This window comes from Trichogramma pretiosum, unplaced genomic scaffold (genome assembly GCF_000599845.2).
Source record: "Trichogramma pretiosum strain Unisexual culture from Peru unplaced genomic scaffold, Tpre_2.0 scaffold76, whole genome shotgun sequence".
Taxonomy (NCBI): Eukaryota; Metazoa; Arthropoda; class Insecta; order Hymenoptera; family Trichogrammatidae; genus Trichogramma; species Trichogramma pretiosum.
Window position 1 is genome coordinate 164,053 of NW_019640848.1, and position 14,821 is coordinate 178,873.

At 43.2% G+C, this 14,821-nt stretch overlaps 1 protein-coding gene across 2 annotated transcripts in view; it reads left to right on the plus strand.

The window, feature by feature from the left end:
• LOC106655714 (TNF receptor-associated factor 4) overlaps positions 1-14,821 on the plus strand; it is a 42,960-nt gene that overhangs the window by 9,633 nt on the left and 18,506 nt on the right. Inside the window, exon 1 of one of the 2 annotated variants that reach the window (XM_023463587.1) lies at positions 11,091-11,547. The exons of the other annotated variant lie outside the window; for it this stretch is intronic. Within the exon in view, the coding sequence (XP_023319355.1) occupies positions 11,215-11,547 (333 nt within the window). The 5' untranslated portion in view covers positions 11,091-11,214. Of the gene's footprint in view, positions 1-11,090; positions 11,548-14,821 lie in introns of those variants that run through there. 2 annotated transcript variants of the gene reach the window in all.

Consider the following 14,821-nt stretch of genomic DNA (forward strand, 5'->3'; position numbering starts at 1 on the left):
AAAATCTTGGCTCATCGAGCTCGTTGAATTTTGACCGGAAACAAAGCTGATACTTTATCTACCGAGAGCAGCCAAAATTTTTCACGACTGTATAAACAAGTCATTACGATTCGCTGTGGCGCGTCCGAACACGCTGGAGTAAACAAATGGAACACGAGTGATTTATCTGGTATAGCACTTTTTCCGCTACTTTTCAGATAAGCCCAAGAAAGAAAGACCGCGAGGCGGCCGCGCGCGTTTATCTTTCTAATAACCGATTTCACTGCTGCGCACGGGACACGCGAAGCTCCACAAGTTTCTCTGCTCGTCGCGTTAGACGCTGCTCGCCGAGCTCTATCGTATCGTCTGTATACGTGTGCCTGTGCAGACCTTTTTCATTTGTACGTGTTTGTGTGTAGGTGTGTTGTATCGTTGCGCATCGATTAATCGACGAATTTTTTTTCCTTCTTCGTGAATTACGCGCGCGGCGAGCGAAAGCCACAATTGTAACATGCAACGATACTTTTACTTTTTGCTCGAACTTTTCATTTCTCGATTGTATTTTTGCGAATTCGAGTCTATTTCTGATGAGATAGTGGACGGAACAAAAAATCCAAATCATCAGAAAGTTTCATCTAAATTACTATGACTATTATAGCTTGGAATCGCGTGAAAATTGCACAGCTCAAATTACTCTAATGAACCAACTGATTAATTGAAGCTTTTTTATATATTAATTAATTACTTTTCAATTATCAAAGTTTTCAAATACTCTGGCTAGTTACCGCGATAGAAAGTATTTTTTTAAACGAATTCAGTGGGTAAAAAGTAATCCCTAGAAACCACGCGATCGGTTAACAAATAAGCGAAAATAAAATTTACATATCGTGCGCGTGCGCGCGTATACATAATAGAAAGCAAAAAAAAAGCGTCACGTATCGTGTGTATAATAGAGACGACAGACCGTCTAGCGTCAACAGATGGCTGCGGGCCCAATATTGTAATGCGTATACAAAAGTTTTCGACGAGAGCGGCGTCGAGATGTCACGAGTACAATTACGCATATTATAAAACGCGTACATATAGTGCAAAAGCCGCAAGGGTGCGAAAAAAAGTCAAACGCGAAAGCTCGATCTTAATACCTAACGACACGGCAATACACATAGTCTGCGTGTTTGCAAATGTATCAGACGTCAGCTGTTGTGTTGGCGATTGCCCGAGCGACTCCGGGAAGCAATCAACAATGCTTGTTTGCAGAAATTTTACACTTTTCGAAAGATCAATTATACGATCAAGTATTTACTTCTTCCCCTTTTTCAACGTTTTAAATTCTTACGAGGGGGGCCCCTTTACTTACATGGAACTTCGTGTAGAGAAACACGAGGTAAGCGCCAAAGTGCAAAGTCACACGAGTTCCATATGTCATTGTAATTCTTTTTCACTTTTCACCATTATCCATTACTTTTTTTTCTTCTTATCTCTCGTCCAAATCTCTGTCTCAAAAAAAGAGTGTACATTTGTAAAATCTTGATTAAGCAAACAGTTTATTCTTTTACAAGTTCTATTTATATGATAGTAATCAGATAAAGATATCAAATAAGACGATTAGAGCGAATGCAGCCTAATACGCGTATAAAGGATAAAGTTATTTTGATGTGGCTGGCACAGCGAATCGATATTTCTCATTACAAGCTTACGCGTTAATATATTTGTATTTATATCTTCGTTGACGTATTTACAAGATAATTTTCGAAGTATACATTATATAAATCTCAGCTGATATCGCGAATCGATGCATTGGCTGCATAAAGGACATGCGACATATTCCTTGGTACTGTATATTAACTAGCATCTTAGAATCGTCGAGCATCGACAAGGCTCAGAAATTAAACGGAAATAATTATGAACTCTTCTGATGGTCCGTACTGTACATACGGCTCTTATTTCACCACTCAATTCCTTGTATATACACACTGCTGGGTATCTTGTAATATTCAATACAAGTGCAGCAGGACTGGTTCTCTGAGACGTGTAAGGCAGCAACCCCTAGAAGAAAAAAAGTATATTAATAGCTGCCGCGCGCTTCGTGTAGTACGCTATATATTTCAGGGCTGAAGTAGCTACGACGGACCTACTCGAATAATACTCGGAAGTTATCTCGAATTTTGAGCGACGCGTTTATATACGTACTCGGTGTAACGCGCACTAGTCAAATGTTAGTCTTGGAATTTTTTTTTCCGTTGCAGTACCGGCGCAGAGTACTTTAATAAATGTCAGCACACATGCCTGCATGAAATTTTCCAAGTACTTCACGGCTATAGCTGCCATTAAGTTTTCGAGTGCCAAAACACCGCCGCTTAGCTCACTCTCCCGCGTACCATCCACTTTTCATTGATATAACATGCGGCTCAAAGTGCAAAACTAAACAAGTATACGTATACAGGCAGAGCTCTTGGGTTAATTGAACAACAGATGCCTTGCGATCGGATCGTGACTATGGAGTGCGGGCATCGCTGGCGAGTTTAGAGCGCGATCGGATCGCATCGACTGCAGCGTACAGCACGCACGTATACGCGGGTGTGATCGCTTAAACCCGCAGCAGTCGATATAAAACTCAATTGTATCCGTGCAGCTCGGGATAACGAGCGACTTCCTTTGGACTGTATATACGCGTTTGTGTCCGTATCGACGCGGGTCAGCCTATTAAACTTTATATATTGTAGAACACGACCTCGCTTTCTCGCTTTGCCTCCTCTACACACACACACATAGTAAGGATACAGAAGCACGGCTTCTCTTTCTCTTTATTTCTTTTTTTGGTTCTACTTGGCGCAGCAGCGCGGGCGGTCTTGTATTCTTTCGCGAGGCAAATATATATATTTTCGACAAAATTATGGAGCTCGGCCGCGAATACATATATCCGCATGCGAGTCAGTGTTTGTTGTACTTATATATCTGTTGTGCGTCGAGAGATGCGATCGGGAGCAAATGTTGTGCGCGATCGGCTCTTTGGGTGGCATAGACCGAGAAGCAAGAGTTACCTGCATTTATTTGTATACGTGCGACTGCGAAGAAAACAGAAAATATCGTCGAGTTACGCCGCTGGTCCATTGTGTATACGTGTGTAATATGCATCCGTGCTGACGCACGGATAAAAATGCTTTTCCACTTTATGTATATTACGCACATGTGCAATCTCCACGAGAGCGCGCACGAGCCAATTCCAAATACAATTGAACAATTGGCTTTTTTTTCAAATAGTTTATCGTCTCGATCAGTAGTCTGTATCGTATGTGAGATATATCCGTTCGAAGCTGGACTTGTACACATGTGGACATGGTGAAATATTCGATTGAACTTGGGAAAACGTTTAATTGCTCGGTTCTTTATGATCGACGTCATAACAGTCAGATGTCCTAGATCGGTTAACACCTCGAGCTGGTGTCAGCTTGGACGTATAAAACGCAAGCCTGGCTTTTAATTATACGGGGCACAGATTAAAATTGACTGGTAATTTATGACGATCGACCATCGCTCTTATTATAAATTACGATCCAATTAAGCGTTCACATAAACGTCCAAGCTTTTACAGATTATATCGATTTTTTTCTCCCTCTCTTTTTCCTTCGTTGCACAAAAGAAAACATCATATTCGACTGAAATATTCGACTGATGCGTACGATTGTAACACAACATGTTAATTACGTAATCTCGTTGAAGAGGAAAGAAAAAAAAAATTCGAGCCTCGAGATGTGCGCATATAACTATTGCATTTTGCTCGCCCCGCCGATTGCCCGACGCGACGTTTCGAAATCCCTCCGACTCCTTGAATGGACGAGAATCCAGTTCTTTTTTTTTCTTCGAGTCTCGCGGGCGCTTGTGCAACTCCCCAGCGCAGATCATTGTGCAGCTTATCCAGACGGATTTCAAATACAAAACCGAGTGTATAAAGTCTGTGTATACGTGTGTGTGTAACATCGGTTTCCGCGCCTATATCGCAGCAACACCAGCAGCAGCACATCTCAGTGTTCTCTCCGCCTGGTCTGGCTTCTCGCTCTCGGTCGCAGGAATCGAGGCTTTTATACTTGTTTCAACTCGTGCGCCTACGCAGGTACATACCTGCACAGGACGCGCAGTGACCGATCGGCAATACGTAGATACACGACCTCGATTTCCAGAGAGGATGGATTTCCTCTCGTGCCGATCACTTTTTATGTTTTATTTATTTTCGTTTTGTTCCTCGTGTGATACGAGACCGACGCCGGGTTGCTTGATGCGGATAATATATCATTATATGCATACGTGTTGTATAATAAATAAAAACTCAAAGTTGAAGAAATCGACGAGTTTAGAGAGTTATGTAGGCAACTCGAGGGGTTCGAGTCACTCGTGCCGCCGTATACATACATACAGACTTGGTACACAAAAGTGCAGGCGCGCGCTCGCGGGGAGAGGGTGGGGGGAAGGTCGAGGAAGGCCACTCGAGCGCTCGACCGGCAGCTGGGACTCATCGTCGCATACACACAACACACACACACGTACACAGTTCGCCAAGGGGCCCGTTCTCTGCTCATGCAACCTTTTATACCAACACACTCGCAATTTTTACGCGTTTACTTTACGTATATGTATATTGTATACGTGTATGTATAGGAGCCTCGCTCTGGACGCGAAATACCGATCTTTCATTGTGCGCAGCGTTCACGGATTTTTCAGCTGCTCGCCCTCGTGAATTGCAGTCTCTCTTTCTCTCCGGCTCTCTGTTATATTTAAGCGAAACGCGATGCCCTTTATTCGGCACCGAATACGTACTTATTGTGCGTGTGCCGATCTATTCGTGTAAGTATACGCTTGCCTATATAGCGTACGCACTTTTATGCACTGTTCTCTGTTATATATTGGGCCTTATATAAACGTACTTCCATCTGTAAATTGAAAGAAGTCCATGCACGTAGATGCTTACATACCTACACAGGCACACACGCGTGGTTAAGAGCATTAGAAGGATTGTATTATTGGTTATCTCTTAAATGTAGCTAGCAGCTCGCTATGGAAGATATAGAGCCTGAATTTGACGCGTCTTTCTAGAGTATATTCCTTAGCCATACTCTTCTCTTCTCCTGCACATCCAGTGCTGTATTTCATATATATATATAACGCACACCTTCTTCGAGGAGTATAATTACCAACACGCACGGGATGTCTTTTATAAAGGCTCAGTTGCATGTGTACCATATAAGCCAATGCGGTAGCTGTAAGGGCGTAGGTGCGGTCCTCTCTCTCTCTCTCTCTCTCTCTTTATTTCTCACTCGGAGCGAAAGACATTTGAAAATCTTCGACGCGCGCGGGCGTGTGGGAAAAATCGTGCATACCTGTTGGTATTATACAGCCGGATGAATTAGCCGTGCACACGATTCACAGCTACTGCAGAGCGCAGTGATCGGTTAAAAGTACGGATCGTCTCATTCTCTCGCTGCTGCGCCGTGTACATCCTGCGAGGAATGTTATTGCACGACGAGTCCCTTTTCTTCCTACCTCGCCTCTCTCTCCCTCTGTTGTGTTGGCCTATGTAAAATCGATTTGATACCCGAGCAACGATGCACGACCATCGATGCGATGTGCTACCAGTACTACTTGGCTTGGATCAAAGTTCCGTAATAAAAAAATACGCTTGGATGTACGCCCATATTACGAGTTAAAATAAACGGTTCGATTACTCGGCCTGTATAATAATCGCGCGCTATATGTACTCGACACTGCGCTTTTATACCGTAATGACATAGGAACGGAATAGCGTAGTTAATACGACTGTTGGTATCAAACGAAGCGATTATCATTATAGAAACGCGCGATGATCGCGAACAATCGCGATTCGCGTCCCGGCTAATGGATAAATCGACGCGCCCGCATAAATGCATATTATATGCGAATGAGCATATATACGCGGCGCATACAAATGCCTTTTCTTTTCTCTTCTGTTTTTTTCTTTTTCGTGCGCAAACGCCGTACGTATTATCGAGTAATTGTCGAGTGTGCACCAAGCGATATCTTATATAATATTCGCGACGACGAAGTTACACAGCTGCTTATATTATACATCCAGCAGGCGCAGGGTATAGGCCAAAAAAGCGCTGCAGGATCGCGATCGCAAGAAAAGTCATACGCGGCACGTCGCGAGCCGAGCGCATACCTTCTCACACTCGGGCAAAAGTACACACCTTTACAAAGAGAGAAGATCGAGTTCTCTCGCTCGCTCCGTCTCTTTCTTTCGTTCCTTTCTCTGCGCAGGGCAGGCTATGTGCTGCTGCTGCACATGCACAGTCGAGCTCCCTCTCTCTCTCTCTCTCTCACTCGGATCGGAGAGCTCACTCCGATGTCGGCTTGGTGGCGGCGACGACTCGAGAAATCGCAGTACGCGCGATCTTAAATCATCCTATATGCTCCTTCGCACACACGTCTCGTGTATGTATAAATGTACCTGAAACTTGCCTCGTGCATATGTGTGTGCGTATAGCTATTACATACATTGCTCGGCTTTTCAGATACGTGTCTAGGTATAGAATTGCCTCGTCGACGAGACGAGACGAAACGAACGACGAAAAGAGCGAGCGAGAGAGAAATAATCTTTCTTATATCTTGGAGCGAGCTATTGTAAATACGCAAATGGCGAGAATGTCTCGTATTTATAGTGACAGAATTTAAATCGCTGTATATACACGAGTCGTAGCGGACAAAGCCCCGGTATAGATTCGCGCGAGTCCGATATCTCGTCGCGCACGTCGAGCGAGAGCAAAAAAGCCGGAGCTCGTCCGTAATATAGCGAGTATAAGCCTGCGCTGCGGATCGCGACCACAGAGACTGCACTGCTGCGAAGATCGGCGGTCGGTGCGCGACTCCCTGTAATTACAACGTAGAGCCAAGACCCGAGTGTCCGAGCGAATTTTCCATTCTCGCCTTTTCATTCCATGCCAGCTCGCGAGTCCCTCTCTTTTTCTTTTCTATATATAAAGCACAAGGCGCTGTGCTGTGCGTGGCGTATACCGCCTCTATTATTATTGTAGCATCTGCACACACGTGTGTGTCTATATTCGTATGCGTGGACGTGCAGCGATGATTTTCGTTCCGAGAAAATGTAAGCAATCCGCTGAGTCTCGATTTGCTAAAAGACGACTACCACGACCACTGCGGCGTGTGCCACATATTGCATTTTATTATATATTATATTACATCTATATGTGTGTCCCTCTCTTTCTACAGGCCGATGTTTATTTTTCGCTGTTTAGAATAAAAGAAAGTAACGCCTTTTGTTAGATGTTATTAAACGTGGGCCATCCCTACGGGACGATCATTCTTCGCAATGTGCCTCGCGGAGATGATCACGACGCCGCTGTCTTATATATACCTCGAAGTAAAGCCGGTATATCGCAGACACGCGCGCACCTTTGCATTATACGGCTTTTGCCATGGCTTATTATAAAGGAGCGCAGGTGGCTCAATCTTATACACGTATTGGCCACCTCTGTATATATTCGCGTGCCACAGTATACGCGAGATCGTTTTGGAAGTCGACTCTAAAAAGAGAAGCTATACCTCCTCCCAAATGAATCGCGCACACATGCCCTTTTCTATATATCTACGCATTCATTTTCACTCCCAACTGTTACATTTATTCGAGTCTGCAAATAAAGTTGTATAGCTTCTATAGGTTCTGTACCGCTCCATTGTTTTGAATTTTGAATTGTTTTTTATTTCTTTTTTTTTCTGATACTCAACAACTGTGAGATAATATTATGGAGTAATGAGTAGGGCATAATCTCTTCATTTATATTCGTGTTTTTGTCAGCGCCGCAAGTTCAGACATTCGATCGGTTGTGATCTTCTCTTTGTTTTAATATACGACCGCTCGAGAGGACGTCGTTGACACACTACTCGATTTCGTGTTTGCTTTTGTATCTCGTTAAAACGAGTTTACTGCTGTCCTGCTACTCGATATTTATGTAAACACAAACATGAAAAAAAACATCGTTATGCATCACTCTAGCCGACTCCCGTATGATTTTAGAAAAATCGATGGATGTTCCCTTACTCGGACACGCGTAGCATATAGATTGTCCATTTATAGACGTCTACGCGAGTGCATCCTCGTGCGTCCCGGATTAATTAAATATTTTTATAATCTCGCATTTCTAAAAGGCCGCGAGTAGCCGGTTATAATGTTGGTATACGGATCGTCTAGGTACACATATCGATCGTCAATTAAAGCATGTATATTTTTTTCTTCTTCAGCTGGTTCTTCGTCCGTCGTCGTGCATTGCTTCCTCCGTGACTCATCGCATATTTTTCGTCGAGTACACAACGTATAGACTGCAGCGCAAAAATAACGAGACTCGTGTTATACATGCCTTATAATACGAAAACACAAAGTACTTCTGTGAACGAGGACTCGTTTGCTCGTATTAATACGCGCGCGCATACATGTGTCGCGACTCCGATTCCTATCTCAGCGATTATATTATGCTATGCTCTCGCGCGCGTCGCACATTGTCTTGCTCCTTTGTAGCATTCATACTTGAAAATATTTATTTCTTTAACGTCGTCGTGTGCTCATCTCTCTCTCTGCACACGGCTGGCTGCTGAACTCCCGAAATTTCGCTCGAGTCCTATATAGCCGCGGAGAGCTTGATCGATGAATCAGTGATGATCTCCTTTTATAGAACGCAAATGTGTGTGTGAGTCGATCGTGTCGCTCGCGTGCGCGGGCAGTACTTATATACTTAGCCACACCGAGAGAAGAAAAAAGGAAACAAAGAGATCCCCTGGCGATAATTATGCAAATATTTATCTTTCACCGTTGGCCAGCGAGCTTATACTCGAGCGTGATTTTTCAATGCTATTGAACGCTTGTCATCATTTTTTTCTCTTCTTTCTCTTATTTTATTCGCAGCTGCTGCCGTGTCCGCTTGGCATCCTCTAATACCGTATTAATTGTATAATTCCGACTTCGTTTTCCTCCGAGCCCTCGATGTATCGGGCGCGCAGCTCGTTTATTAGGCATTAATCCTCAAAGTTAAACGAGGCGAGAATCAAAAGATCCATTTTACCAAAGTTTTATGGTCCACGCGAGAGTCGGAAAAGTCGACGACTCTCGCCCACACGCTCGATTAAGTTTGGCTTGGCTATTACATTATGATGGACATTCACAGTAGAGCGCGCGCGCGCGCGCCAAATCTCTTCTGCTGCGCTTTCCTTGCGGAATGAGTATCGGCTAATTGAGCTTATATGCTTATAGAGGCCGGCGATATCGTGCAGCCGCGGCGCCATAATTCGGTGCCGTGTGTACCTCGCGTGGTTACCGGGCCTTTGTGTTTATTGAAATTTCACGAGAAAATAGCTCGGCACTTTCTCTTGTAAGGAATGCCGTACGTAGCTTATAACATGTACAAGACCGAGCTGGCGAGATGATGCTCTTTGCCCTATGGTTTTATAAATTGCTAAACCATTCCCGTGTCAAACATTGGAAGCTTTTAACGAAACAAATTACCGAGCGAGCCAGCTCGTTCGCAAAAAAAAGGAATAACTTTACGAGTTTTCTTGTGTAGCTCCTTGTCGATCGCGAAGCGGTGCGGCTAGTTGATACAAAACCACAGCTGATTTACATTTTGCCTGGTACAAAGAGATTTAAAACCGTGTTTCATGGCGTTTGCAATGACGGTATTTTTATTTACCTAATTAAAAATTCGCTCCCTAGCAAATATTTATTCTAAAATATATTTTTCAAACTATATATGCACCAAATCATTGGTAGATAATGAAGAAGGATCGAAAAAACAAATGTGTTAAAAATACGCTGACGCGTATTCAACAACTATATTCGTATATTAAGATAATTTTCGTCAACGTAGTAAAATGAAAATATCGCTTGAACTGCACACAAGTCTTATTTCTCGCGCAGCTCGCAAGCTCTCGCAAGTTGTTTTTTCTAGGTCTTTTTTTACTCATTATTTTCATCTCTCGTTCTCGGCTCTCTGACAAGTGCACTCTACGCACTAAAACTAAACTTGATATATTATCTCTTATTCTCTGTCGGCGTCGCGCGACACGTTGCCCTCACTTTCAAAGTGTCGTACACGCATATATTTTTAACTCAAAACCCGTAAGTCTGCGTGTGCGCGTGTATGCACGCATAAATGACTTCTCGTCGGAGTGCGCGTCGCGGCTATAGGTCAAATGCATCGTCCAAAAATATATAATGCGCGTTACGCACCTCGCTGGAAAACAAGTTTTTTAAGTTAAAATATTTCGATGTGCTCGCGTACATGTTGCAATTTGCTTCAGTTGTAATTAGCGAGAATCGCACTTCTCCTTATCCGACTGCTAATATTCCATGTTGCAATTGTGAGCAATATTACGAGCGATTTCTATGAAGCGGAAATTAGGACGATTATATACGTTCCGGAGCCTGAGCGGAGGGGGGGGGGGGCTTAACAAAACTAAACGCGCCTTACGAAATATTTCGCGCATACACAAATTAGACGATATTCGACCGAGAGAGTTAATGTATAACGCGTTATATCCTCGAAAGAGAGGAAGAAACGAGGAAGGAAAAAAATAAATAAATAAACGAAGAGGAGCCGAGGTAGGACCGGGCGGAGTCGATCCTCCCGCTTTCATTCATAAGAATAGCTCGACGCGACGCGCACGATGCAATTCAGCCTGCAGCTGCACAAAACTCCTCTTGCGCTGCCTTGATTTCAGTCAACGCGCAGAGTATACCTGTATATATACGTTCGCCGCGTCTCTCTCTCGTCCTTTGCGCGTCTCGCACATACGGCGGAGGGGGCCTCTCGACACGGCTGTCTAAGGCTATAAGGGAGGGGATCGTGAACGCGTGTTTGCAGCTGTTCGCCTTTTTCGAGACCGGCTCGGCAGCTTCACTCGAGACTCCAGTCTTGCCATATTCGTCGAGCAAGTCGCACGCGTCGCGCTCCCAAGCCCAAAGCTTCGCGCATACATTGATGTCACATCTACGACATACTTGTGGATTGTTTTGTTGTTTTGTTTTTTTTTTTTTTTTGCACATACTAATGGACGTGCTTCTGTGTCGTTAATGGTTCGCGTGTTCTGTAACAGTGCTTAAACCGCATTACTGTGCCGTTGGAAGGAAAAAGAAAAGCTCGAGCCTTTTCTTCGGTTGTATAGCAAAAAATTTGAAACGAGTCAAAACACGAGTCAATCATGGTGCGCGGATTATCCCAGTGGACCAAGACCCTGTCTTTCCCGTCGAGAATATCGCCCCAGCGAAAGGAGAGCAAACTGCAGCAGGTCAGCCCGAGCGTGAGCCCTACGAGCACCGCGGCCACGACGCCCATGAGCACCATGAGCAGTCGCAGCAACGCGGCCAGCTCGGAGAATCTCCACGACAAGGCCCCGACGATCATCAGCAATTCCATGAACGCCGAGCCCGAGGTGACTACCCTCGCAATGAGCAACAACAATAATCACAACAACAACAACAACAATACAAGCACTTCTAGCTGCACCTCGTTGCCGTCTTATTCCCAGTCACCGGTACGTGACTCGACGAATTCTTTTATTCTTTTTTACTTTTTTTTTTTAATTTCTCTCTCATCGATCCTTGTATATATGCGTGTACGCTTTGGTGATCGAGCGGCTCTACCACACGTTGCGAAAGATCCGTCGATATCTCTATCGTGCACGAACTTATACAACAAATCTCAGCGTTTACGTCTCCCACGAGCGATGCATCATTAAAATCTCGCAAAGTGTACTCGGTAAAATTAATTCATTCCTATACTCTGTGGCAGACAATTAAACCTGCTCATAATCGGTTAAATTTTCCCTCCGCGTCTATGGCTCTTTAATCGCGTGTAGCCAATAAGTAAGAGTAGTGTAGGTTCCTCGAAAGCGAATTGCTCAACGCGCGCGTACGTACCTATATACATGAATCCAGTCCACATTACAATCGAGCCCGAATGTGTCAACCTATGATATCAAAGAGAATGTGCCGCGCGATGGTATTATTCATGAATTAAGTACAGTTAGACAAGGCGTCGCAACCGCTACATGTAATATCGTCGCGGCTTGTCATTAGCCGATCCGCCAAGCACTGTCCATGCAAATGTCCATCGTAACGAATTAAAAGAGTATACAACGTTTATAAATATCTCTTGGCTGAATTTGAAATTCTTTTACGTGATATTCAATCGTATTATTATAGTTTAGTCGAGTATAGACACGAAAAAAAAGGATACCGATAAGTGCAGAGCTCGAGCGACCGATAAAGCTTCTGCAAATGTCAACAATGCCACTCATCGAAAAGATGATCGGCTGCCATGTCTCCGTATCTCTTTCTTGATATAAGTACACTTCGCAGATAAATCGTAAAGCAAATATATCTGGAAATCTCAATGATGTGTATACATACGATCGCATGTATAAATAGAGAAGAGAGAAGAAAGAGAGAGAGAGAGAGGATGAAAAAAAGCACGACCGTGACATTATATAGATAGCCGTAAACTGCGTGTCGGATAATTTTTTTTTTAAATGTAATATAAAATATAATATAATAAGACGGAGGGCATAAGCTGCATGTTTATATTACAGCACCAACGTACTTGGATTTAAGCTATCCACGCCCGTGTCGGGCACGTTGTCGCAGTTTTTTCTTCTCTCTCTCTCTCTCTCTCTCTTTCTCTCTTCATGACATTAGATTTTTCCTAGGAAACTCGAGGGCGCGTGCAAAAGTACACTGCCTGCGTACAACTTCTTTGTGACCATGTTTATTTTTTAAATGCCACGTTCTAATATACATAGTACAGTAGTAGTGGAAGTCTGCGAACGATTTAGCGAGGCCAGGGTTATTAACTTCTTAAACGGAGCTTTTGTGCCATTGTCCCATTGTAAATGTTCAGTGCGCTGGATAAGGATTCGTTCTCCTATTGGTTTTGCATGCAATTCTAGATGATCTCTGTATTTTTTTTCTTCTATACCAAAAGGATTATAAATGCGTATTCAAAGCTGGAGCAGTGCATCAGCCTATATTTAATGAATTAAATATATTTATACGTACACATATCAATGGCGTATCGAGAAATGAGATTACTCGGATCAGCTTTTCCCTGTCCCGGCAAAGAGCAAAAATCCCATGAACCTGAATCTTCTTCTCCTTCCACCCTCGCATCTTGCTTAATTAGACGTCCGAAAACTTTCATCGTTTGTATACATACATTTTCCTCCTCTCCAGCAGCGCGTCAATCTTTGTACATAATATACGAATTTACCTTTCTATCCGAGCTCACCGCGAGAGTCTCTCTCTCTTATATCTCTGTCTCCGTCGAAATAAGAAAAGACGAGCCATCGTAGATCTCTATCCGTGGGCCGACAATGCCCCGCTGAATAATTACATATTATTCATCTGGCCATTTCCATGCCCGGCGCTCTGTAAATCAATCGCTTGTCTCTGCGCGAACCAGCCTCGACTATATCCTCTACTACAATTTAAATGTATAGATCATTATTATTATCATTCAAAAGCGTGAGTTGAAAAAAAAGTATGAGAAAAGGAAGAAAATCGAAAAACGAGAGTACCGAGAGAGATATATTAATATATCTTGTGCCTCCTCAAATTATTAACATTATAATCGAGTCTCTGAAAAAGACACTCGAGCATTGACCGCAAACTGCTATATATTTATGTCGGATCATTGAACCATTAGATCGTAACACAAGTATGTACTTTTTCGCAGCTGCCCACCCATACGTATGTAATATTGCGAATCTTTTATCGCAGCACATTTTATTGTAAAGAAAATTCAACTTATTCGCCGCAAAAAAGCCCGTCGTCTGTGTACATAATTATAGCGTATATTGTTCGCGCTGACCAGCAGGTAATTACTATTCGTAGACTGCCACAATAAACGTAACGTTTAAAAATAGCTCCTATACACACCGTCCGATCCATACACGTGTGTAATAATGCTGCATATGCAGAAAAAAGCCATGGGAACATTAACTCTGTCATGTGTGTGTGTGTGTATGTACGTACATATTAATCGTCAAAAAACCGCAAATGCTTTTCCCACGCTGACCTCACTTACACCCCTTTCCTCTCCGAAAAGTATGCGTGCCTAAGTGAATAAAAAAGGAAAGAGTGTAAAAAAATTAAGTCCGTTGCGTTATCGTAAATCGGTAAAGTTCGTTGACAATCGCCTATAACGAGAATCTATATAATATAAATATTTTATTATGTAGTTAATAACTTCCTCCTGGTTTCGGGAGCCAACAACGATAATACGTGTGCACTTGTAGGCGCAAAGCACAGAAGCTAAAGAAGACTAGAGAGAGAGAGAGAGAGAGAGAGAGAAAGAGAGAGAGAAAGAACGAACGAGTGCGAGTGTTTGCGTTCATTATATATATATACGCATACTACGTCTATTAGCTTGCAGGCTTTACAGTATTATTTATATGTGGCCACCAGATGGTTCCAATTTCAGCATACAGTAGTATATACATATGTGCATATCATAGCGTAAGATCCCCCCAACGCTGCGGCGGTTACGAGCTTTATTTTTGTTTTTACATGCTCTCTGTGTGGGGACTTTGTCGCGCTGCTACTGCTGCTCATTAGACGCGCGAGCCTCGGAGAGCTTGGAAAATCAAGAGCTACGTTTTATTATTATACACCGCACCACACTACATACCCCACACGAGTAATTCATATGTATTATATATAGCCGAAGGTACTGAGTTTTCGGTTTCTTCGGAATAATAATAATGATGATGATGATGATGAAGCTGTGTGGGGGAGGGGGAGAGTAAACTT